This window comes from Thunnus albacares, chromosome 22 (assembly GCF_914725855.1).
Source record: "Thunnus albacares chromosome 22, fThuAlb1.1, whole genome shotgun sequence".
In the NCBI taxonomy this organism is placed as follows: Eukaryota; Metazoa; Chordata; class Actinopteri; order Scombriformes; family Scombridae; genus Thunnus; species Thunnus albacares.
In genome coordinates, this window is record NC_058127.1 from 24,989,216 (window position 1) to 25,013,997 (window position 24,782).

General features: G+C 40.0%; 1 protein-coding gene across 1 annotated transcript in view; it reads right to left on the reverse strand.

The window, feature by feature from the left end:
• Window positions 1–24,782, reverse strand: part of frem1a (Fras1 related extracellular matrix 1a) — a 43,359-nt gene that overhangs the window by 5,656 nt on the left and 12,921 nt on the right. The window contains exons 3-29 of the mRNA XM_044341570.1: window positions 21,164–21,615; window positions 18,502–18,596; window positions 18,090–18,400; window positions 17,361–17,557; window positions 16,851–17,174; window positions 16,649–16,757; window positions 15,813–15,944; window positions 14,601–14,945; window positions 11,356–11,498; window positions 10,355–10,551; window positions 10,169–10,259; window positions 7,865–8,032; window positions 7,556–7,764; window positions 6,542–6,635; window positions 6,127–6,379; window positions 5,809–6,012; window positions 4,420–4,605; window positions 4,137–4,333; window positions 3,835–4,045; window positions 3,556–3,700; window positions 3,323–3,464; window positions 2,352–2,547; window positions 1,912–2,176; window positions 1,054–1,471; window positions 472–673; window positions 247–391; window positions 32–161 (exon numbers count right to left, since the gene is read on the reverse strand). Of these exons, the coding sequence (XP_044197505.1) occupies window positions 32–161; window positions 247–391; window positions 472–673; window positions 1,054–1,471; window positions 1,912–2,176; window positions 2,352–2,547; window positions 3,323–3,464; window positions 3,556–3,700; window positions 3,835–4,045; window positions 4,137–4,333; window positions 4,420–4,605; window positions 5,809–6,012; window positions 6,127–6,379; window positions 6,542–6,635; window positions 7,556–7,764; window positions 7,865–8,032; window positions 10,169–10,259; window positions 10,355–10,551; window positions 11,356–11,498; window positions 14,601–14,945; window positions 15,813–15,944; window positions 16,649–16,757; window positions 16,851–17,174; window positions 17,361–17,557; window positions 18,090–18,400; window positions 18,502–18,596; window positions 21,164–21,406 (5,352 nt within the window). The 5' untranslated portion in view covers window positions 21,407–21,615. The remainder of the gene's footprint in view (window positions 1–31; window positions 162–246; window positions 392–471; window positions 674–1,053; window positions 1,472–1,911; window positions 2,177–2,351; window positions 2,548–3,322; window positions 3,465–3,555; window positions 3,701–3,834; window positions 4,046–4,136; window positions 4,334–4,419; window positions 4,606–5,808; window positions 6,013–6,126; window positions 6,380–6,541; window positions 6,636–7,555; window positions 7,765–7,864; window positions 8,033–10,168; window positions 10,260–10,354; window positions 10,552–11,355; window positions 11,499–14,600; window positions 14,946–15,812; window positions 15,945–16,648; window positions 16,758–16,850; window positions 17,175–17,360; window positions 17,558–18,089; window positions 18,401–18,501; window positions 18,597–21,163; window positions 21,616–24,782) is intronic.

A 24,782-nucleotide genomic window follows, 5' to 3' on the forward strand; every position in this document is an offset into this window, starting at 1 on the left:
TTCAGTTTAAACAACAACATGGTTTGCAGACCTTGACAGTGATATATGAAGACTCTGCCATGTTTCCCTTCCGAATGATGTCCATTGAGACAGTTCTCTGCTCCTCACACACAGAGTACTCAGGCTGAGACAGCTCTACACTGGACCAGCTCAGTTCAAGTCTGCAACAACAAGGTCAACAGCGGTGAAATCCTAACTGTTAAATCAAGATGCCAAAACAATCAGTGTATCGTTGTTTTTTCTTACATGTGAGAGGGCCCAGTGTTCCCTAGAGGATCAGACACTCTGAACTCCAGGCTATCTGACAGAGACTCCCTGTCTGGATTTATGATATAGACAATAGTTCTCTTGTTCAGCTCCATCTGAGAGAAGCGCTGTGGTACAAAACCACCTGCAAGAGCAAAAATAAAGACTTATTTTTTCATTCTAAGTTAAGCTGTTATCAACAAAAAACAACATTAAATTCCTGACCTGTCGTGATGTTTTCTAGGTAACCAAAGTAGGGCTGGCGAATGATGCAGAATATCAGCTCTTCTTCTCTGCTATCGCTGTCTTGGGCTCTCAGCTCCCGAGATGACAGAAAAATCCCGTATCGTCCATCAGCTAAAAGCTCTGCCTTCCAAAGAGGGAGCAGCTTCACAACCTCAGGAGATGACTTATCCAAAGGCTTGATCTGAAAATACACACAGCTTGTAAAGTTTAACATGAATATCATAGAAAAGAGGTATTTTAGACTTGTGAAATGATGTGACATAGCCCATATGACAAATACAAATGTAACTATCTAGATTTTAAATATTCTGCATCTATTTTCTATAGAACAGTGATGCAACAGAGCACCGAGATGCTTTTTTGTGTCTGCCCAACACTTAGCGGTAGCGTAGAGAGAGTCACTTCTTTTTCCACCATTTGCTGTCTATTTAAGAAGATGTAATTGGTTGGAACTTTCAGGGGACATAACACATCCCATATTAGCAATAAATGATGGCTGTGAACAGCAAATGTTGCTAAGGAGTTGTGAAACAAAGCCAAAGTACACCGTTTATCACTTACCTGAATAGTGAAGAACACAGGTTCAGTATGTAACCGCCCATCAAGCAGGAAGCCTCGATTGGTGCTGTCAGAGGCAGTAAAAGCAAATCGGTCGATCTGCGACGGTCCCCCATCATGTTTATATGTTACCTCTAGTTCCTGTATGTCTCTCTGGGTGAAGTTTGAGCCAGTAGTCAGTGTGGTTCCACTTAAAACCAGCCTGCCATACTGTGGAGGCTGCAGAAGGACAAAGGTCAGAGCGTTGGCTGGAGTGTCTGGATCAGACATGGCCAGGCAGTCAGGACCCAGCATCATGGAGGATCCTTGGGGAACTGTAAGGCCTTTGTTGGAGGACAAAGATGGCAGGATGCGATCCACCATTTCCACTGCAACCTCAAAGCTTCCATTTTGGCTAGTCTTACCATTACTAACAACAAACCTGCCAAAACATACAAAGATTAGATTGGATAATGGAAAACCATGGCACCAATTCATCTAAAAATGTGTGGAAGCATTTTGGATTCAAGACCATAAATGGAAAAATCATGGATAAAGTTGAGGCTGTTTGTCCCTTTTAAAAATGCAACTGCAAGAGTCTGTTGCAGCTGCTGCTTTTTCTGCCCATATTTCAGCGCTAACAATTCAGTGACCTCTTTGAGTGTCATCATGTTTGCGTCATGCAAAATCAGATCTTCTCAAGGAAGATATTCAGCCCTGTTCTGGTGGCAGTACTTTTTAGTCCTTACAGGTACATACAAACTACGCAGGCCATGCAACTAGCATGGTAGCTGCTGTCTATGCATACTCACTGGGAAAAAGTAAGTATATCACAAGCCTTGGACAAGCTCTTGAGCAAGCAAGAAAGGCCTCCAGACTCACTGAAAGGTTTCTGTGGGTGTGCTGGCTCGGTTGTCGTGCACATAAGCCACGATGTTTGCTGCTATGTCCATTTGGCTGAAGGTGGAGATGGTCAGTCCAGGATGTTTGATGTATTCTATGTGTCCGTGAGCAGGCGGGTTGGTGATGACATACAGAAGCTCCTCAGGTTTGTCTGTGCCGTCTGTGGCTAACAGCACATCTGTGGTGAGAACCACACGATCGCCACGGTTGACGTTCACTGGCTTTACAAAGATGGCGATATTTCCTGAAAAAGGTGGTGGAGACATTAAAAATTGAACCATAATACTTGGCAGAGTGAAGAGAAACACATTGGACACATGAGCTTGTGACTGACATGGAGGCAGTCACAAGGACATCACAAGAAGCCAATTTTATTCAAACCTATGTCTAATGAAGAATTTAGGACTGAATTCCAGTACCTTTTTCTAGATCTTTAACAGAGATGTAGAAGTGCTGTGGGGGTGATTGATTCTTTCCATCCAGCAAGTAGAAGACAAAGAAGTCCTGTGTTTTAGCACCGTGCTGGCCTTTGTGCATGTAGCGCAGAAGGTTCATATCAACCATTTCCTGGGTGCAGTTTGTCCCAGCTGTCAGTGTCACCCAGTCCTGACCTTCCTAAGACAGGATCAGTCACAGTTAGCAGCATTTATAACCCTTTGGGATGGAGTACAGATGTGCTGGTATACTGGTTTTACTACATACCTCAGTGAAATATTCCGATGGTAACAATTAGACAACAATTTCTATTACCGTCATTACCGTAATTATCACAGTTTTCAGAGAGCACCAAGAACACAGAGTAGTGCTCCTGCCTTCACCAGTGTTTACAGTGACACCTTACTATAAAGTAGCATATCTCAAATGATGGGAATTAGGACTGTTTCTATAAACAATGGATGTTGGTTTTGTATGTTAGGATGCTAACATTTGCTAAGTAGCACTAAACATAAGATACAGCTGATGGGGATCTACTGTATGGTTTGGCAGGTATTTGGTCATTAAGAATTGGCCAAAGGAAAATTTTGACCAGATGATAACTCTAGATGAAAAGTTTTTAAAATTCATCCTCTGGGGACCATAAATATCCGTACCAAATTTCATGGCAATCCATCTAATAGCTGTCAAGATATTTCTATAAAAATAAAAACAGCAACCTCATGGTGGCACTAAAGGAAAAGTCAGGAATCACCAAAATCATCAGAATACATGATTTGTACAGAATTTGGTGCTGATCCATCAAGTAGATTTCACTGAAAGACTAAAAAATCTGATCTACTGGTGGCGCCAAAGGAAAAGTCAGAGGATCATCCTCTGGGGACCAGACAGACAGACCAACATTGCCATCCCTACAGCTGCCAGCATGGTTAAAAATGTACAGCACTACACCAACCTTCAGCTGCAGTAGCCCTTGGGTAGGAACACTCTCAAATATGTACATGACCTCTGCAGAAGGAGAATCACTGTCCTGTGCAAAGAGTGTAACACTGGATATAAGCCTGGCCTCTCCTGGCTCCACCTCAAGTCCATTGTTCCTGAAGGACAGAACAATGAGACAAGTCTCACTTACTTTGCCACGATCATGTGTTGACTCAACAGGAAGTGTAATGAAAATTTTAGTCTCACCTTATGACATTAGGCTCCTCGTCATTGACTGGCAGGACTTTAACCATCACTTGTCTGTGGAGTTGGTGCCTGCCATCGGTTAACTGGATAGTAAAACTGTCGTCCATATTCTCTGAGTCATCATGCATATACATCAAAGTGTTACCTGCAAGCCAATGAAGATACAGAAAGGAATTTGTAATCTTTCTCACAGGGTACGAATGCAGCATTAGCCCTAAGAAGACCTACTCTGACCATAAACCATTTTCAGTGCTAGGAGTTTTAACATGCATAAAGTACCGCTTATAAGATCTGTCATTGTAAAATCGACCACTGTGGATTGAGGACTGGCCTCCCGTTGCTTGTAGGCTGGCTGTCCACTGCTGTGGTGGATGATACTCCCATGCTGAGGGGGTTTAACCACACTGAAGAGCAGAACGTTCTTGGGTACATCCAGATCCATTGCATGTAACACCGACGAGTCCAGCTCCTTCATTTCTCCTTCTTGTACCTCATCACACAGGAAACTTAGTCAATACATTTTGTGGACAAAATCTCTTGGGAATGTTTGGTCTTTAGTTGTGAGACTGAACATAACTTACTGTGATATTTCGAGCCATGAACTCTGGGATCTCGTCGTTTGTTGGGTTGATTATAATGTAGAAGGGCACATTGGCTGAGCTGTGTTTGCCGTCTGATACGCAGAGCATTAACTGGTCAGTTGTTGGCTCCATCCTCTGGTGTCTGGACTGTACGTAGTTCACATGACCATCAATGATGTCTTTGTATGAAAATGAAGCTGGAAAAAAAGAAGGTGAGAAAGAAAAACATTTAACTTTTTTTTGGTTTCATCTGTCTGATGATAAAATATATCATAATGCTTACCTATGCTTATGCCCATGTTGCTTTTCTCAAAGCCAGGACTGGGCAGGATATTTTCAATGTAGCCAAACTGGGGCGGAGAAATCAGACTGACCACCAGCTTGTCCAGGATGGTGTCCACATCAGAGGCCTTCAAGTGAGACACTGTTATCGGGGCAGTCCCCCCTTCATCTACCACAAAGATGTCTCCTACCAACAAGAAAGGTACAATCATTGTAAAATATCATGCTAAAATTCCTGTAATCAATTAAATAATTAAACATATAGCAGGTAAACTTACACTATACTCTGTCCAAATAAAATAAATTTTCAGCTGTGTATGTATCCAGACAGGAGCAGTGAGGTTTCATATGAACTATACCATATAAAATATCTCTATATCACAGGTGTATATGAAAAAAGACTTTGCTTTTTTACTATAGGCAACACTAAAGACTGACACAACATTTAGAACAATACATTTTGATGGAATATCTTTTTTGGCCACTCTGGGGAAGTATAACTCTATTTAGTTTTTGTGGATAAGAAAAACTAGTTATTTCCAGTGATTTTTTTGTCCTTGTAGAGCTAAATGTAAGATAATTTTACGTTGGAACAAAACAAAATGAATAACTTGAACCAAATTGTGTACTTAATTCTATTCATACAATTTTATATTAATACCAATATTTATTTTCAACAGCAACATGACCTAGTTCAAATGTCAGTGAAACTACTGACTACTCTTTAAATTTTGATGCAAGTTCATATACTGTATGTTACACGAATGTAATTTGTTTCATTCATTAAAAAGAACCATGATGTGTATTGTAATTGAAACGTGGGTGGTGGACACGAAGGGTGTCCACGCTAATCACTTTGAAGGGCTGGTGTGGTTTTAAAAGTTTGGCAACCACTGCTAAAATACTGCTTCCATGGCAGAAAGATAAACTTATTGTAACAGGAAAAGCACAGGTATAGCTAATAGCATTAACAATGGCTCCCCTGTGAGTGCCCTGCTAATCAATGCCAGAGTGTAAACCGGGGGCCTGGAACAGACACACTTAAAGCTGCTACAATTAATTTATTAATTACACCTTTGTTTTACCTACTGTGATGTACTATGACATGTCAATATTCCTGCAGGCCTTCAACAATCATAAACATGCAAGGTGTAAAGTAACAGCAATGCTAACAATAGAGAGTGCAAAATATCAATCAAGACGTGGTCTAATCAAGCAAAATAAGTGAAAACACCTGTGTAGGTGGAGCCTGGGGGTGTAATGGGTTTTACTATTTCATTTATTTTCTTTGATACAGCGTGGTGTTATTTACTTTTTTGCATTTGTGAGTCAAGTTAGAGCTCAAAGTAGGCTCTCTGGACACCATACAAGTGACATAGAAATGGCCCACCTGTTGTAAGTGAGGGTGGCTGGCTGTCTACTGGAAACACTGTGATGTGGAGGTCGTACACAGGAAGACTGTGATGTAGCTGCGTCATGCCTCTGGTCCTGACAGGATTTCCTCCACCACAGCATAGAGCAGAGTTTTCTGTTTCTCCATCAGAAATAACGAAGGTGATGGTGTCATGTCGAGGAGTGAGTCCGATCTCCAGTCCTAAAACAACAATCATAAACATAGTATATATACACTTTCACACACAGTGTCTAATTATTCATCTCCTACTAGATGGTCCTATGTAGGGGTCTAACCCAACCCTCCACTGCCTACCTGTATGTTTGTAGCTGATAATCCCTGCAGTGATGTCTGCCTGGATGAAGCGATCGATGACAACACCGTTTCGGAGCACCACACCGTGATACGGCTGCCGGGCAATCAGGAAGGCCAGGCTGCTGTTGTCACTGTCTGCATCAGTAGCATAGATATACTCAGCTGTGATGACTATTTCCTCTCCCTCTGAGCAGCTGAGGACTGGTTTCAAACCAGTGACCAGCACTGGGACCTCGTCATTGATAGGGGTCACCTGGAGATAACATGCAAGGCATTGCGTTTCATACAAGTGTACGGCTTTAGTAAAACAATCCATGGTTCACTTTTCACTTTAATCTTACTGCAAACAAGTGTGTAAAGCCAAGTGTGTCAATTTCTAAAGAAATGTGTTGTTTTCTCAAATGAGAGAAATTACCTTCACTTTTAGAACAAAACTGACTGAATTGGTGCCATCTGTTGCTGTGAATTCAATGTTGTCCTCCACAGTTTCTGAATTGTCATGATTGTACCTGTAAAGAACAGACAAAATAAAGAGTCATGAATTAAAGTCTCAAAACAACGAACATGTGAATTTAAGTCTTAATAGAAATTATTTTTTGCAAACTTTGGCATATGATTACTCAGCTATCTTTAAACATTTATCCTTAAAATAATTTCAAACAGCTACCAGTAACACCTCACAAATATCAGGATTTGGCAAGAACTTTGTAAAATCATGCTCAATTAGATCATTAAATTTCACAGTATTCTTGAGAACACACAACGAGAGAGTGATGCCATGTTTTTCCACCTGGTTTATTATTATGAAAGTTCATCAGAGTTTGTTTGCCAAAAATGAGGTTCACAAGAGACTGTGAGAGTGAACCAAAACTGTAACGTTGTGGGCTGTCATCAAAAATCAAAACAATCAGCTAAAAGACATGTAAAAGTAAAACTACAGTAGCTCTCAGCTCAGAGAACCCAACTAGAGCTAAAAAGCCAGTCAATGTTGGACTTTGACATCAGTTAGGTAGAGAGACACATGACTCCAGAAGGATGCTCATGCTGTTTGCTGGATGTCTAAGTAGGCTGTTTATTGCTAGCACATTAGCCATAACAACCTGATAACTTGATGGTATAGAATGGTTTAGAATTTTGTTTTTTCTGCCCCGTAGAGGTCAAGAATCACTTGATGCCACTTGAGCCACCATGAGTGTCCCAAGATGTGTGCTAAGTTAATTAGATAGTTTATTAGATACAGTACATCTGTACAATATAAAGTAGTCAAACTGTGCAGCCATGGCAGTTGTGACAGACCAAACAGAAGCACAATTCAAACATTACCCTTTGTTGTGACACTTGACATTACAGCTCAACCTTGCATCATACTAAGAGTTTCAGGCTTAGATCCTACATGACATAACGAAATGAATTAACCAGGATGTCTGACCTAACTTTAAGACTCTTCAGGTCATGCACAGTGAAGGCCTGGCCTGGTTTTAGCAGGGAGCTGCCAAGCTGCAGAGCCCCATGCTGTGGTTCCCTCTGAAGCTCCACCTGCAGGGCTTGTTCCATGGAGTCCACATCTGAAAGCAGCAAGTATTCAGGGCTCAGCCAGCACTCCCCTCCTTCATCTACTGTCAGAGGGTTGGTGATAACCTGAAACATAGACCCACATGCAATAAATGTAATTCTTTTACATAAGGTCAAATTTATAATGTTGACATTGGAGGCATAGTTGCGCGTCTATGTACTGTACCTGTGGCGGCTGGTTGTCCACTGGCACCACAGTGATGTTAAAGCAGATCCCTGTGACTGTTTTACCAAGGTGGTTGGTTACAGAGAGAACAAACTGGATATACTGGGGATAAGGGCCAATGTCCATGATTGGAGGCATATAGGCCACCTTCATGAAGTTCACGGCATGCTAGAAACAGGAAAAGAAAAAATGTAATGAGTTTTGAACAAGCCATACTCGCCTCATGTACCTACATTCTTTCTTACAGGCTCTTTTATTATTTAGGTTTATAGTGTTGATGGTGGAGACTTAGCAGTGGCTGGCATGTCAGCTGCTGTACCAGCTATGCAAGCATCCAGTTCTGTGGCTGAAAAGATTCAGATCTTCATTGCAGCAGCCAGCTCAATCTTCAGAGGCATGGAAGACAGAGTCTGATAGAGTTACTGCTCCACTGTCCTTATGTTTAATGCCTTGTTGGACCCCTGGAGTTCAACTGGATGGATATTAACTCCAGTCAACATATTTCAGCTGATTATTTTCCAAGGACAATGGCAATGGTATAACAGGATGGTATAAATAGACTTCTGATAAAGAAAGAAGAGTTGGGATAAAAACACTTCACATGCAAATAGATTATACTATAGTTTTATTTCCTGCATATATTTTTGTTTTCATGTCTTTATATGCAACGAAATAAATTTTAAAACTGAATTGTTTTGATCCTAATATTTCCACTGAGTCACATAAGCATAGATAGACTTTCAATGCAAAAGACACAGAAACACTTCAGGCACTTCAGGATAAAATCATTTTACATATAAATACTGTATTATAAACTTAGCACAAAAAGTAAGGAAATATGTGTTTGGTAGATTATTTCTTTGTTGTAACAATGCTTCTTGGAAATAAATTTTATACTGTTTTATACTGTTTATTTACCTTTAACATGGTGCCACATTTGTAAGGAACATGCATTTCTGGGATGAGCAGCAGAGCTGAGTATGAAGGTTGCACCCATGAGCAGGCAGCACCTGTGAGCATGGGCCCTGCTACAGTGGTCAGTAGGTGTCTGCTCCAAGAATCAGCATGCCACATTTGACTGACCTGGCCCATGCGATAGGACAACTTCAAGCTGGTGTTACGCAAAACCAAGATGTGGCATTATTTGGAATGACCCCTAGTACCATCTCCAAAGCGAAGGCCAAGTTCCATATAACGGGGGATGTCAGAGACAGGCTGTGAAGTGGGCTTCCCAAGAAGACGACAGCCCAAGAAGACTGTTTCCTCACCCTGTCAGCACTTAGGTACCATAGGCTGTCTTCTACAGATTTGCAGTCAAGATTCTGCCTACAGCAGTTGGATCATAAGGTCAAAGTGCGGAGAAGACGCAGAGAACGCTATGCTGATTGCTGCACTGATAGAGTAACATCTTTTGGTCGAGGCAGTGTGATGGTGTGGGGCGGCATCTCCCTCACTGGAAAAACAAGACTTGTCATCATTGGAGGCAATCTCAATGCAGAGAGATATCGAGATGAGATTCTGCAACCAGTGGCAATCCCATATCTCCACAGTCTGGGACCGAACTCTATTCTCCAAGATGACAATGCTCGCCCCGTCAGAGCAGGGTTTATCAGACACTACCTCCAGAATTTGGGAGTGGAGAGAATGGAATGGCCTGCCCGCAGTCCTGACATCAACCCCATTGAACACTTGTGGGATCAGCTTGGGCGTGCTGTTCGTGCCAGAGTGACCAACACAACCTGACTGAATGGGATGCCATCCCACAGCAGTGTGTGATCAGGTTGGTGACCAGCATTAGGAGGAGGTGCCAGGCTGTTGTGGCTGTGTATGGTTCTTCCACACGCTAGTAAGGCTCCTGTTTGTTAAATGAATAAATTGTTAAATTGCCAATATGTCTTGTTTCTAATTTACCAAACACAAATTTCCTTACTTTTTGTGCTAAGTTATGTTTTATTTCTCTCTCTGCTGTATTTGTGTGTACAGTATAAATAGTTAAATTATACTTTCTTCAACCTTGAACTGGTCAATGGTAATAAAATATTGAGTGATTATCACTAAGATTTGTAAATATTTGTGTATTTTTTTCCTGTACTTTGGGTTTCTTGCAGCTTCATAGTTTGTGAAATTGACAAAATGAAAAGTCAGACTTATAGCTGAGTTTCTTCTGAAAAAAGGATACCATGCATGTGGAGTAAGGACAGTTGATTAAATGCTAAACAAAGATAAAATGAATGGATAGAAAATCGGCTGAACATAACCAAATGAACCTTGACTCCAAAGAGTTTTAAAAATTGAAAGAATTACCTGTGTAAAGAGCCTCAACACTGGTGCGTTGGAGTCTTTGGTAAATTTGGGTATGCTATCCACCAGGAACAACCTGCCTGCATCTGGACTGCTGCTCATCAAGACAGCAACACATAGTTCAGACAGAATGCTTTTCCATTGGTCGGTGTCCAGTGTGTTTGTGACTGAAGGCGAGGACATACTAACCTGTGAGGACCGGTGAAGAAAGGTGGAGTGGTAACTGTGAATGTAAGCTCACTGTCTGGTGACTCCTGGTCTACAAAGTGAAGCTGCTGCCGTGTTATATGGACGACTTCTGTTTCTTTGATCACAAGACATCGGCTGGCTCCAAGAACCTCTTTAGGTGGTTGGTCTGGTACAGGCTCTATGTGAACAATCACCACCTGCACAACAAATAAATCGTCACTGATCATTAAATTAAATATCAAGTAATGTTTGTGATGGAATTTCATTGCAAAAATAAGTTTCTGGGCTTCTTATATCAGAAGGCTGGTTTCTTAGACAATGGATTAAGACGATTTTGGATTTCCCTGCAATTTGGTGCGGGCATTCATAGTCCCTGGAAGATGAATCCTAATGACACTGGTGATCCCGTGAGGTTGACAGTTTTTGTTTTAGTGGACTATCTCAACAACTATTGAACTACAGAATTTGGCACAGACATTGAGAGTTCCTACAGGATGAAACCTAAAGATGTTGTTGATCCTGACTTTTCATTACCACCAGCAGGTCAAAATTTTCAATTATCCAGTGAAAAAGTCAACATCTACTAGATGGATTGGCACAGACTTTGGTTCAGACATTCATGGCTCCCAGATAATGAATGCTAATGACTTTGGTGATCCTCTGACTTTTCCTCTAGCCCCACCATGAGGCTGACATTTGTGGTTTTAAGTGTAATGTCTTGACATGTACAGACATTAATGTTCCCCACGGGATGAAGTGCAATAACTTTGATGATCCCTTAACTTTTCATCTAATGTCATCATCAGGTACTTTGGTTTATGACCAAATACCTGCAAAGCTAATGACATTCTATTAGCCTCAGCTGTACTCTGTATTTAGTGCTAATTAGCAAATATTAGCATGTCAAGGTGCTAAACTAAGCTGTTGTACATGGTAAACATTATATTCCTCATTTTGTCCTGTATTAACTTACTAAATAACACTGTGTTACTGTTACCCACCTGAGGCTCTGACAGGTTGGGGGGGTCATGGAAATCAGACAGCACCACCTCAAAGGAGTCATCAAACACCTCATTTCCTAGGTGTCGATAGTAAACCATGGACTGGGACAGGTCCTTCTGCAGAAAGTGGCTGACAGGGTAACCTAGATTAAAAACCAACAGGGACAGGGACATGAAATATGTTCACAGTTAAAAACTTGCAATGCAATGAGACAATAAAGTACATGAAGTACAGTCATATGGATGTGTTGCTGATATAGGCCTTTCCGTATAAATCAGGTCTGTTGGTGTTCCTTGAGGATTTAGCATGCATTTTTTGATCTTCCAAAAATATGGCTGTTTAAAAATCAGCAAAGTCTTTTAGTGTTTGAAAGAGGCAACTTTAATTAATTGAATACAGCAATTTACAGCTCTACTAATCTATATTTTTATATTAACAGTGAATCAAATAACAAAATTTTAGTTATTTAGTTTTTTAGTTATTAAGGATTATTATCAACTCTGCAGTTCCCCTTAGCTCTGTGGAGCTTTTTATCCTCTTTCAGCTCATTATGGTTTTACGGACCACAGCTTTACTGTTTTGGTTCTCACCATTCTAATCAACCTGGTTTCCAGTAGCAGGAAGCCGTTTTCAGTGGAAAAGCTGATAGACCCATTGTACACTACCGACCTAGCTAGTTGGTTAGCAACAAACTGGTGAAAGTTTGAAAGTGGAGCATCTAAAACATTAAGGACTCTTTTTGTATATGTGGTACGTGGAGACCAAATCAAAGCTAAAATGAGACTGAATATTGGACTTACAATGATCAGGTGGCCATAAAGACAACTATAAATGAATGCTAATGAATGCTAATGTTGCTAACTGTTTACAATTGTTCACTATATCATCTTTGTCAGGTAATATGTCAATATCACCTGATAAATGTCTTCTGTTTGTTCTGCTGCCCAAAGTGACCAAAAATATTTTATTGCAGCTTTAACTTTCACAATAAAGAGCAAATATAAAGGATAAATATACAGTGCTGCTTGAAAGTTTGTGAACCCTTTAGAATTTGCTCTATTTCTGCATAGATATGACCTAAAACATGATCAGATTTCCATGCAAGTCCTAAAACTAGCTAAAAAGACATCAATTAAACAAATGAGACAAAAACCTTACACTTGTTAATTTATTTATTGAGGAAAATGATCCAATGTTACATATTTGTGTGTGGCAAAAGTATGTGAACCCCTGGGATTATCAATTCATTTGAAGGGGAAATTAGAGTTAGTTGTTTCAATCAATTGGATAACAATCAAGAGTGAGTCTTGGAGGCCCTGCTTCATTTAAACAAGAGAAATCTGGGTCTTTACTATCGAAGTCTGAGCTTCACAACACAGGTTTGTGGACATATGTCATGGCTCAAACAAAGGAGATTTCTGAGGATTTCTGAGAAGAGTTGTTGATGCTCACCAAGATAGAAAGGGTTACGAAACCATTTCTAAAGAGTTTGGACTCCACCAGTCAACTGTCAGACAGATTGTGTACAAATGGAAGACATCAAACACTATTGTTTCCCTCCCGAGGAGTGGTTGAACATTGAGGATCACACCAAGAGCAGGCGTGTAATAGTCCAAGAGGAAACAAGGGACCCCAGGGTAACGTCTAGGAAACTAAAGGCCTCTCTCGCAGTGGCTACAGTCAATGTTCATGAGTCCACTATCAGGAGAACATTGAACATCAATGGTGTTCATGGCAGAGTTGCAAGGAGAAAGCCACTTCTCTCCCAAAAGAACATTGCTGCTGTCTGTGGTTTACTCAAGACCATGTGGATAAACCAGAAGGTGATTGGAAAAATATTCTGTGGATGGATGAGACCAAAATCGAACTTTTTGGCTTGAATAAGAAGCGTTATGTTTGGTGATGAGCAAACACTGCATTCCAGCATAAGAACCCATAACCCATCTGTGAAACATGGTGGTGGTAGTATCATGGTTTGGACCTGCTTCGCTGCCTCTGGACCAGAACAGCTTGCAATCATTGAAGGAGCGATGAGTTATGAGTTGTACCGGCAAATTCTATAGGAAAATGTCAAGGTGTCGGTCTGTGAACTGAAACTCAACAGAAAGTGGGTCATGTAGGGTCATGTCAGGTCAGTTACACAAAGAGCCTAAAAACACAAGTCGATATACCAAAGAATGGTTAGAACAGAAGAAAGTTAATGTTTTGGAATGGCCAAGTCAAAGTCCTGACCTTAATCCTATAGAAATGCTGTGGAAGGACCTGAAGCAGGCAGTTCATGCAAAGAAGCCCATCAACATCCCTGAGTTGAGACTGTTCTGTAAGGAGGAATGGGCTAAAATTCCTCCAAGCTGATGTGCAGGGCTGATAAACGTTAACAGAAATGTTTGGTTGAAGTTATTGCTGCAATAGGGGGTCACACCAGTTACTGAAAGCAAGGGTTCACATACTTTTGCCTCACACAAATATGTAAGATTTGATAATTTTCCTCAATAAATAAAAGGATAAGTTTTATTTTGTCTTGTTTGTTTATTTTGGTTCCCTTTATCTAGTTTTAGGACTTGTGTAGATATCTGATCATGTTTTAGGTCATATTTATGCAGAAATAGGGGAAATTCTAAAAGGTTCACAAACTTTCAAGCAGCACTGTATAATACAATAAAATAAAATCACTACAATAAAAAAATAACCTGTCCACATTCAGTTTGGGTTACTATGAGCAAAAAACAATTCAGCTAAAGTGTCTTGACTGGTAGTGAGCCTTTTTAGAAATGCTTTTAATGCTGATTTAACTTCCTGTGCTACTGTGTGCCTTTATTGTTTTAAGTTGTGTAAAATATAATTTTATAGTAACATTTAATACATTTAATACAATATTTTGCCATCACCAAAATGTGCTTGCATTATTATGAAAATTATAAATTGCATACACTTTATTCAAACAATCTATTTCAATTAAAATAATTTATTCAATAATTGCCATACAGGTACTTTATATGTAAATGTAAAAGGCAGCTAAGTTATGAAGCTATGAAGTTGGTCAATCTTTTTGTTTTAGAGAGCCTCATTGGAGACTTTGCTAGGGTTTCTTTTCTATTAAGGATATGTATTATTTTAAGTGCAGTATTTCCTATGCTTGAAAAACTGCTTTTAAAAACATGCTTCAGTGTTGTATAGGCCATTTATGAGCTCATTGTATGCAGGATAGTAAACTAAATGAAGTATAGTATATGTTTCTCCTGACCTGTGAGTCCTGCTCCTGGCATCTTCATCACCTCTCCTGCCTGCGGAGGGCGGGTGATGTTAAAGAGGATGTAGTCATCACTGGAGTCCATGTCTGAAGCCTGGAGGGTGGAGCCTCTCAGCAGAGCCGTCTGTCCCTCGGACACCTCCAGCAGCATGTTGGTGATGAGGAAAGGAGGGCTATCGTCCTTTGGGAGGATCTTGATGGGGAACTTGTGACGGGTCTGATGGGGGCCGTCAGTGATGCGAAAGATGATGAAGTCTGTGGTAGAGTCACTGTCATCATGGTGGTAGTGAACCACGCTGGCTTTGATGTCACTAACAGTGAACATAAAGCCCTTTCCACCTGGAGTTTGCATCACACAACATCAAATAAACATCAGCTGGTACATACAGTATATCATGTTTTACACCATTACTGACAAATTACTATGATACTTTTATAGGTTTACTGAAATAAATAAGACCATGGTGGAGATGATTGATAACCCCTACCTCACATCAGTGGTACAGCAGCGGTCTCAAAATTAAGACTGCATTTCCCATAAACCCAGTTTCATATAGTTAAGAATTTCACACTATGCTGGACTTGCTTAGAACAGTGGTTCCCAACCTGGAGGTACTAACCCTCAAAGAGGTCACTAGATAAGTGTCATGGGCAGACAGTGTGTTGTTAGCAGTGGTATTGATGAGCAATGACCACACCAGCATCTAACTGGGCCAAAGTGGCATTTGCAGATACAATTACATGCTGTTTGTGTGTGTGAAACTGTCTGCTCTGCCTGCAGTAGAATGACATTCTATTGTTTCTGTTATGCAAAGATTTGAGATCTCCATCTATGTAGACGGATAACTAACAGTATTCCGTTGTTGTCTTAAATGCATGTGTGACTGGACCTTCAGTGTGAACAATGGCTTTAATTTTGCTGACTTCCAAAATATAGCATTAATTGGCAGGTTTCTCATTAACAATTGAATCAAAACATTAAGCCTTAGTCACTGTTGTTTTACAGTTGGATTTTAGAACCGCACGAGGTGCCCTATAACACACCAGCACATAATGGAATAACATATCTGCAATATAGACAGATAGATGTTACCATGGCATTAAAGAGTTATAGTAAATCTTAAAATGATTTCTAAAGCTGTATCCAGATAGAAGTGGATAGATGTGATTTTGTCTGTGCCCACTGGCAGCTGTTGTGTCCAGTACCTCTGACAGTCAGCCGTCCATGCTGCAGGCCATCCACAGTGATGATACGAACAGCATTCAGGTTGTCATTGTCCACAATCTGGAGCTGCTCCCACGTTATTGGACGAGACTGACCTTCTAACAGGCTGAGACCTATAAGACAAATTATTCATAGAAAAACTACACTTAGCTAGGTAGACTGAACATAGCAAGCCTCTTTCTGAAGGATATGAAAAAGACCAGAGTCAGAAGCTCTAAAGCTGGAGAGTCAGGCTTTCTTGCTAACTGCTGCTACAGAGGCACTTTGAAATTCACACTCTTGTGCATGGATGTTTCTGTCAAAATGAGCCTACTTGGTGTAACCCGGCTTTTGGATTTAAGCCTATAAAATGGCTAAAATGGCCTTTTTGGGTGCAGAGGAACTAATACGTAGCCTGTCACATTAGCTCTGTTTTGGTATCAGTCACCTCCTGAGAAAAAAATCATGCTAGATGTTAAAACGTTAAAAATGTTAAAAGTCCTTTACCAGGTTTTTGGAACAAAGCAGTGTACAGGGGGCTTATCAAAGCTTTTTTGCTGAAAACAGCTGACTGCTGCTGGAAACAAGATTGCTGAGACTGAATCCTACAGTTAATATGTCATAAAACAAAAACGAGCTAAAGGAGGCTTTAAAGCTGCAGAGTTAGGTGATATTTCTTAGTGGCTTTGTCATTTCAAGCAACCCTTTTCACATTACATGTAATCATTTGATCAAATGTTAAAATAAAAATATCAATTAGTTTCTTAGTTTTATACTACATTTACAACAAAATTATTTTAAAACAATGTGCATTTGCAGTGTGATAATGCTGACATACCCATGTTCCAGGACACTCTGGGTGCATTGGTGTCTGCATTCCTTACAGACATGTGAACAGTCATTGATGGGCTCTTCTCAAAGAAAAAGTCATGAACCTCAAGTTCCACCTGCATGAAAAGATTATAATGATTTTCAGGGTCCACTGATTGGACCAAAATGAGTGTCTTATACTAGATAATGTTCAAGAAAGTGAACACTACCTCGTAATTCCTGCGTTGGGTATGTGAGGAGTTTGGCGGTTGATACCCAATGAGCATGTCATTGAGATCTAGCCATGTGAAGGAGGAGATTGGGCGAGTGTGATCAGTTAGATGAGTAATGAAGCCCTCTGCAGGAGGTTTGGTGATGTTAAAAACCAAATGTTGTTTGGGAGTTTCCTCGTCTTCAGCATCTAGTGTAGCAGTGGAGAGTGGAGTGAGGATGAACTGGTCAACCTCCAGGATAAACATTGACATGAAGGATGGTTTGGGAGGCTGGTTGGGCATTGCACCGATGATCTGCACCGGAATCCAGGCCTGTTCAGACTACACAGCAGTATAGAAAAACAGTGTTGTTAGCAAGTTGACCATCAGCCATTTCTGAAGGATATTATTGATCTTGAAACATATACTAACACCACAGAGCTGGCACAGGCTGTGAGAAATGAAGAAATACAAAATTGTTACCATGATCAATAGTGTAAAAGTACCTTGGTTAAATGACCTGTGTACCTGATATATGCTGCCACTCCTGGTGTCCTTGAGGTCCAGTCGGATTGCAATGTAGTCTATGTCTGGAGATGGAGGGTCTATGTGTTGATATTTCAGCCCCATCACCAGGAAGTCATCACAGGGAATTTTGGTGAATTTCACGAGCTTCAGACCTTTCAGGCAGTCCTCAGATTTACACATCGCCCTGGCTTTATTGTCTAAATAATGACACAACCAGACAGATGTTACATTTTACCTCACTTTTTGGATTTTCGTTTTACCTGTTGATTCCATGCTTTCCTTACAGGGAGATGACAGACTGTTATGGCTGATGGTGCTGAAACAATCTCTCTTGCCATCAGTAAGAGCATGCCACAGGCATCAATTCTCAGTTCACTACTATTAACATCATACATAAACCACATTATTCTTCCTATTCAGCTATTACTCATAGAATTTTGAAAAGTGATGACTTGGCACCCCCAATGGTGGTATGCAAAAAAGACACTGTCAAAAAGTTCTACCCCTATGAATCTAACCTGAGAATTAAGGGGCGAAAGCAACACATAGACTCCAACAATTTTCACCATATGTCATCAGAATTGACTGAAAAATATAGTAGTCACTTAAAAATTCTACACATAGAAGCTTTAATGCTTGATTTTGTCCGTCTTTACCGGTGACCACTGAAAAAAATGTGTAGTAGGATTTGCCATCCTCAGCTGTCAGCCATGCAATTTCATAGGTTACCGAGTTGCTGACGTAAGTGGATGAAGCTCTCCGGCTCATCCCCTCTCTTGGTGGCTTTCTCTGGCTCTCCGGTGACCAGTTGGCCGTGAGCCGGCAGGTGGGTGTCATGGTTACTCAAATGGATGGTACACTCCAGGCTAGACCTCTTCTCATAGTGGAAGGACACCACATTGCCATCCACAGCATCGGAGAAGCCGTAGAATTCAGGAACCTCCAGGGATTTGGGCCCCAGCTTTATGATACTGCATTCAGGTTCCATAATGTCCACATGGAGAGAAAACACCTCCATATATGTCTCAGTCTCAGTAAACCTGGACAAAAAACATAAGATCATTCAGCCACACGAGCAGGAACAGTAAAGAAAGAAAATAAATGTATTTCCCATTTTCCTATTCATATCCAGGTGTTGTACCTGTATAGTCGAAGCTCGACTGTGTCCTCCTTTAACAATGGACAGCCGTTATGGACATACTTTACTTCATCAGCCAGATAGTGGCAGTCAAATACCTGAAAAAAGAAAGAAAGAAAATTCTTATCAACTATAATTAGTGAGTTAGGACTGCAATTTGTATGAACACTTGTACATTGCTTACATCAGTTTCCTTGATTAAAAAATTAGACTATGTCACATTTACTGAATTGCAGCCACTGTGGCATCCAGTGACAATTTCAGGATAATGGTGACTGCTTGTGTAACAGTGGCACAAGTAAAGTAAAGTCATAAAATCAGTTATGTGATTGAGCAATATCTATCAAAGGTTTGCTAACATTAGCTAAAATTAGTCAGGATAAGCTACTGGTCATACCAGACCAATTACGGCTGTAGCAGCAAAACCCCTGAGTGTATTGACTTGAGGAAAAGTGTGTTTATTGCTTATAAATGTAGTTACATTTATAAGCTATTTATTTATTTATTTATAGCATTTATTAACTTATTCGTTAAGTTATTACTTCTTTCAGAACTTACATAGTTTAAAACAAAACCAAAGGGAAACAGATTATGCACATCAGACATAAACCACACTTTAAAATAAATAAATAAATAAATCATGCATTAAAAATAACTCATAAACACCATGTTGGCAAACTTGTAGCAAAGTGAATGTTTCAGTTTTAATTCTTAACGTCTGAATACAACTCTAAACACAATAATTTGGGACAGTCAACAGTTGACTGTATCTGTCATCACCGAGTCATTAGAGAGGAGACGAGTGGTCTACCTGGCAAACAAAGGAAGAAGTATAGAGAGGTCCCTCTGCATTCTCCTTGGCAAAATACCTCTTTACTGAACATGAAAACAAGGCTGCTCAAGACAAGGAAATGTGTAGGTGTGTTTAGGATGAAGGGCAGACAGTAAAGGCTTTTCACACTCGGCCTATGCTGTAGAGACCTAAGCCCAGTCTAATACAGTACCATGTGGTTTTTTAATTTATTAACCTCAGCTTACAGTAAAGCCCAGGTTAATGATTTATACTTGAAAATCAGAACTCAGGATTAACTTTTTCAACATTTTATGTTCACTGTATTTTGTATGTTTTTCCACTCCTGGCAACAGAAGCCTGATTAACATTTTTAGGTTATTTTATCTTATCTCAAAGCACTTGGTTATAAAATGTATTTTGTAGAAGACAATGTTGTCCATTCACTACTGTATTTTTTCTATCTCTTTTTCTATCTGACGTTGTTCCTTACACCTTTGAAATCATAGACTCACTGCCAATTGAATTTAATCTGATATATTTTAAATGCTGTCAATAATCAACTGAAATTTCAATCTTTCCCTAACCTTAAGTTAGCCTACCCCAAGTAGCCTAAACCTTACAACATGTAGGACAAAATATGGTACAAATAATAGAATGAAATTCAGGCATGTATCACAATAAGGCCATATGGTTACATTTAAATAATTTATTTAAAATGTAACAACAATAACTTATTTCCCCAGTCAATTGGGAACAAACTATTAAACACAAAAACAAAAAGAAGAGACACTAGATAGCAGAAAGTACTTTACAATAGCAGCTTGAATTTCCTTTTGCAGGTTTTAGGTGAGGATGCCAAAGTGTTGCACTTTGTGGATGGTCCCTACACACTTGTCTCACAGCTGGCTGTACATAGAGACCAATGATATTTGTCCAGCTCAGAGGACAGCTCGTTTTGGTGAAAATTATAGTTAGTTGTCTACCTCACTAGGGTAGGAAAGAGGCGTCATTTGTGTTTTAACAAAGTTTCGCTTATGAGTTATTGATCCCGTAAATTCCAACTATACTGAACTGTAGTTTTTCAATTAACGACGCGTTTGTTGTTTACACAACTCACGGGGAAGACAAAATGTCATACAACAGGCAAGCTGGAGGATTGTCCAGTTTTGTTTCTCCATCATCTCTGACTCTGGCAGTGGCCACGATGTCTCGAAAAGTAATGCAGTTACTGGCTACCGTTAAGCTACGCTGTGTCATCTTTGAAATGTTGTGTGCCGGACACGCACAAGTAGGTGGGAGTGGAGAGAAAAAAAATAGAGGGAGAATCGCTGATCCTGCCTTTGATTTCAAAGGTCAAAATCTTTTTCAAATCAATTTTCGATTTAGAATTTAAATCGTAACACCCCTAGTACATACACGTACTTAGTAGGAGACAGGGTTCTCCATTCACCCCAACATTTTTGTTTTTCCAGCTATTGTTTTTCGTTACACCTTTTAAATTATATACTCACTGTTTCAGTGTTATCTATTTTTGACAGATTTTATATGCTTTTATAAAACAACAACAAAAACATCATGCACTCTGGCATTACAACTGTAAGGACTTGAGGCCTAGAGGGAAATTGGCATTCAAGAGGGAACTAGCAGGGTGCTAGAATGGTAAAAAATGAATTGTAAGACATACTCTTTGCACTGAGCACATCAATACTGCAATACTAAAGATATATTACATGGTTTCCTACATGTTAGCTGTCAACCAGAGTTATGGAAGCGTAATGCATGCCTTCAAACTATACTACTTGGTTTTATTACAGATGGTAAACTGCCTGGAACACACAGGGGTTTTTCATTTGAGGAGGATTTTTCCATTACCTGAGGCATAAGTTTTCCCACTCGTTGAGTTATGGGCTCATTTAACACCACCTCCACCTTGCATGCATCCTTCTGACGGGGAATATGAAACTGAAGGTCACCATCCTGGAGGTAAGCTGCCTGACCCCGTTTCACCTTTAAACCCTTATTGACTTTCACAAGGGAACCATGCGATGAGCAGGTCACTGACAACAGAAGCACCGGAAGCAACATCCAGGCCAGCGTTTGAGCCAGTGAACCCATCGCTGTCAGTCACAAGCCGACGTCCTGTAGGGTCTTTAAAGACTTCTAAGGATTTTTGGATCGCTTTCAGACACAAGCTTCAATGGGAGAGTTTATGAAACTGGAGATTGCCTTTCCTCTTGAGAAGAAGCTACATTTTCCTGTGATGATATGATGACTCTGCTGCATGTGGCTGTGAGCTTTAACCAGTTCACATGATCGGTCCAGAGCTGTGAAAGAAATGAGAAGGGTTTCAGACTGGCATTTCATATATAATAAAATGTCTATTTTCTATTAATGATGTGTTTAACATATAGGGTGGCCCTGAAGTGCAAAACACATTTCACAATACAAATGAGAAAATCCAAAACACCATAACAGTATTATCAGTGACAAACAGTTACCAATTCATGAGCCAACTTCATCACCTTAAAGAGTGTGAGACAGGAAAATGTGAAAATCACAACCAAACATCAACAGTCTACCAATAGTTATTCACATGTCTATATTGGTTTAAATCAAATTAGTGATCATTTCACAAACAAACCAAAGACATTGCCATTTCACATACATCGTTTGGTCATGGTTCAAACCTTTTGCCATAGTGTACTGCACATGATGTTTGCACTTAGCAACACATCCAGGACATAGAAGTGTTAAAATGAGGGACATGCTTCACAATGACAAGCTTGTTTTCCCCACCACATCCTTCAGTGGTGCTGGATATCCTATAGGGACAACACTGCTAGAAGCTACTCTGCAAAAATATAGGACAACTGGAGTATATTGTATTTACTGCTTATGTTAATCCGTAAGAAACTATGTCAGTTCAATATTCCTTATAACGTACTAATGGTTTAGGAATAAACCATCAGTGATACCATAAGCAATATTTTCAACTGCTTTGCCAGCAGTGTCCCATCCACCGCTGGTATGTTTTACACAACCACAGTGCACTAGTTAGGCTAATAACATGAAAGCTGTCTGTATGTAATTTGGCAAATTCTTGTAAAATTGGCTGCTGGCTGAGACAAACCAGCCCCTCCTCTCTACCAGCAGTACCTGCAGCAGTGAATCACATCAGCAGCAGAGGGAGGAGGACAGAGGACAGGAGGAAAGACTACCTGTACAGAGAGCAGCTGTGCACACGTCCCTTGAATCGGGTTGTGGTGACAGATGGGTTGAAACTGTATGTAGTGTGTGGATTGTGTGTGTAGATTGTGTTTCATAGATCTGGCAACTGATCTGGTAACATTAGACAAACATACAAAACTTATGGATCCGTGTGTATGTACAATTATTCATAATAAAGGTTGAGGGCCATGCAAATTACGGGAGTTTCCCAAGAGAGACAACATAACAGGAGCACAGCAAGAGGGGGTGAAAATATGGAAGAAACCCGGTAAATATGGGGATGGTGTGGTGGCAGGTCTGGTTCATAACTTGATATCTAATTAAGTTTCATATCTGTGAAGAAGCAGCCAAAACCACAAGAAACAATATGATTAGTCAAGACTACAAGATCTACAAGCATAAGCATGAATGAGCACCAATATAAGCACACCTTCATAAACAGGAATAGCCTGATGCTGTTGGTTTATGACAACAACCGCAAGTAAAGTTGTTGTTCATTCTTTTTGCAATTATAAGTCAGAGAACAGTTATTATAAGAGTTTTCAACCAGCTTCAGGCAGATCTCTATTTGTAGACTCTGTGACTTGTTCTATGCTCAGCTTGTCTGGAAATAGGTTCATTACAACCAAATGTTGGCCTTTCCCTGAGGCGAAACACTCTCACTCTGGTAATGACATGATGTTTTTCAGTGACCTTTGACATGTATAAAGTGTCAACCCCAACATGGACCTCTCTGCTATAGGAGACTTTTATTTTCTGTTACCCTAATTAGTATAAGCAGAGGATGATAAATATCCCATAAAACCATATTTAGCACATTCTTTAGTAGAACATAAGGGTGTTTTAAATCGCTGTATATGCTTCAGTCTTCCCTTGTTTTGCAATCATAGCCTGTTTCCATTCTATTTTCTGTTTCATTGTTGGCTCCTAGTACCTAACCCCTCCTTTCTCTGCAGGGATCAATAAAGCTTCATTTTATCTCAGTGGTGGAGATGTTTTGTGTTTGAAAAGAGGCTTCAGATGTCATCCTACCACATTCCTTCCGCACTTGTCGAGGACCCTGGACCTCACACAGAAAGCACCTTGAACAGAGAAACACCTTATAATCAGCCTCTGCATTGGGGAACATGTTATAGCTTGTCCCCATGAACAATGTGTGTGTTTAGCAAGCTGTTAAGATGATGTTCAAGGAGCTCAGTGTGCAAAAACAGGATTTCAGATGGTTATAACCTCCCTGCCAACACCCTCTCAGAAACCATCCTAAGTGCTGGTGACTTATTCTGTTATGTTGGGGCTGTTGGAAATCACAGACTTTAATGTTTAACTTCAATAGTAGGATTACATATTTAACTGAAAAAAGCTGTAATGTCTGTGGCAGTCATGCTGAAAACAAGACTGTTAACATAGTTCCTGGAAAGTTGACATTTAGGATGCACAGTTGAGGTAATTACTTGTACTTCAAATGACCTTTTGTGGCCTCGTCATGTGGCTGTTATCCAAATTGTAATTTATGTTGTATAGTTAAGATTGGCAAGAATAAAACTCTAGTGTGCAGCATAACCTTGTGATCAGCCATTAAGCTATCCTTAGGATTTAAAATATCTTTACAAAAAGGATACAACATGTTTGGAAGGCCACAATGAATGTGTTTTGGTGATAAACACTGAATGTACTTCCAAATGCATTCCAGACATGTTGTATGTGTGACTTTGTTAAGAAGAAACTTTCATAGCACCTTTTCAGTACAGGTATTTATTATTTGCCTTTTGACGTTGTCAGAGGACACTTTGTACAAACTACTTCATTTTAAGCATCAGCTTTTAAACTGACTTGTGGTATTTTGACTCAATGGAAATGAGCATTTAAAAAAAAAACATCACTGACCTCTGTGGTGAGGATCATTGCAGTAAGCATTAAAATAGTTTTAAAAGTAGATGATTGATGATTAATTTACACTTGTTTTAAAACATAGGGAAGAGAAGGATTACTAGCAGATTCCACCACTGTCACTGCATTAACTTACAGGTGTTACTAGCAGTCGTATTTGCAACAATAGCACACACATGATACTTCCTTTGCAGCTTTGTGAGTAATGAGATGCAGAATGAGAGCAAACCAAAGTCCAACTGCATGCCAGAGCTGAGAGTAGATCACATTTTAGCAGATAACAGCCAGTCCAGCATTGTGTCAAGACTGCATGTTGCTGATATTCACTCTCTGTGAAAGACCTCGGTAATGTGTCCTGTTAAAGATTTGGACGGCC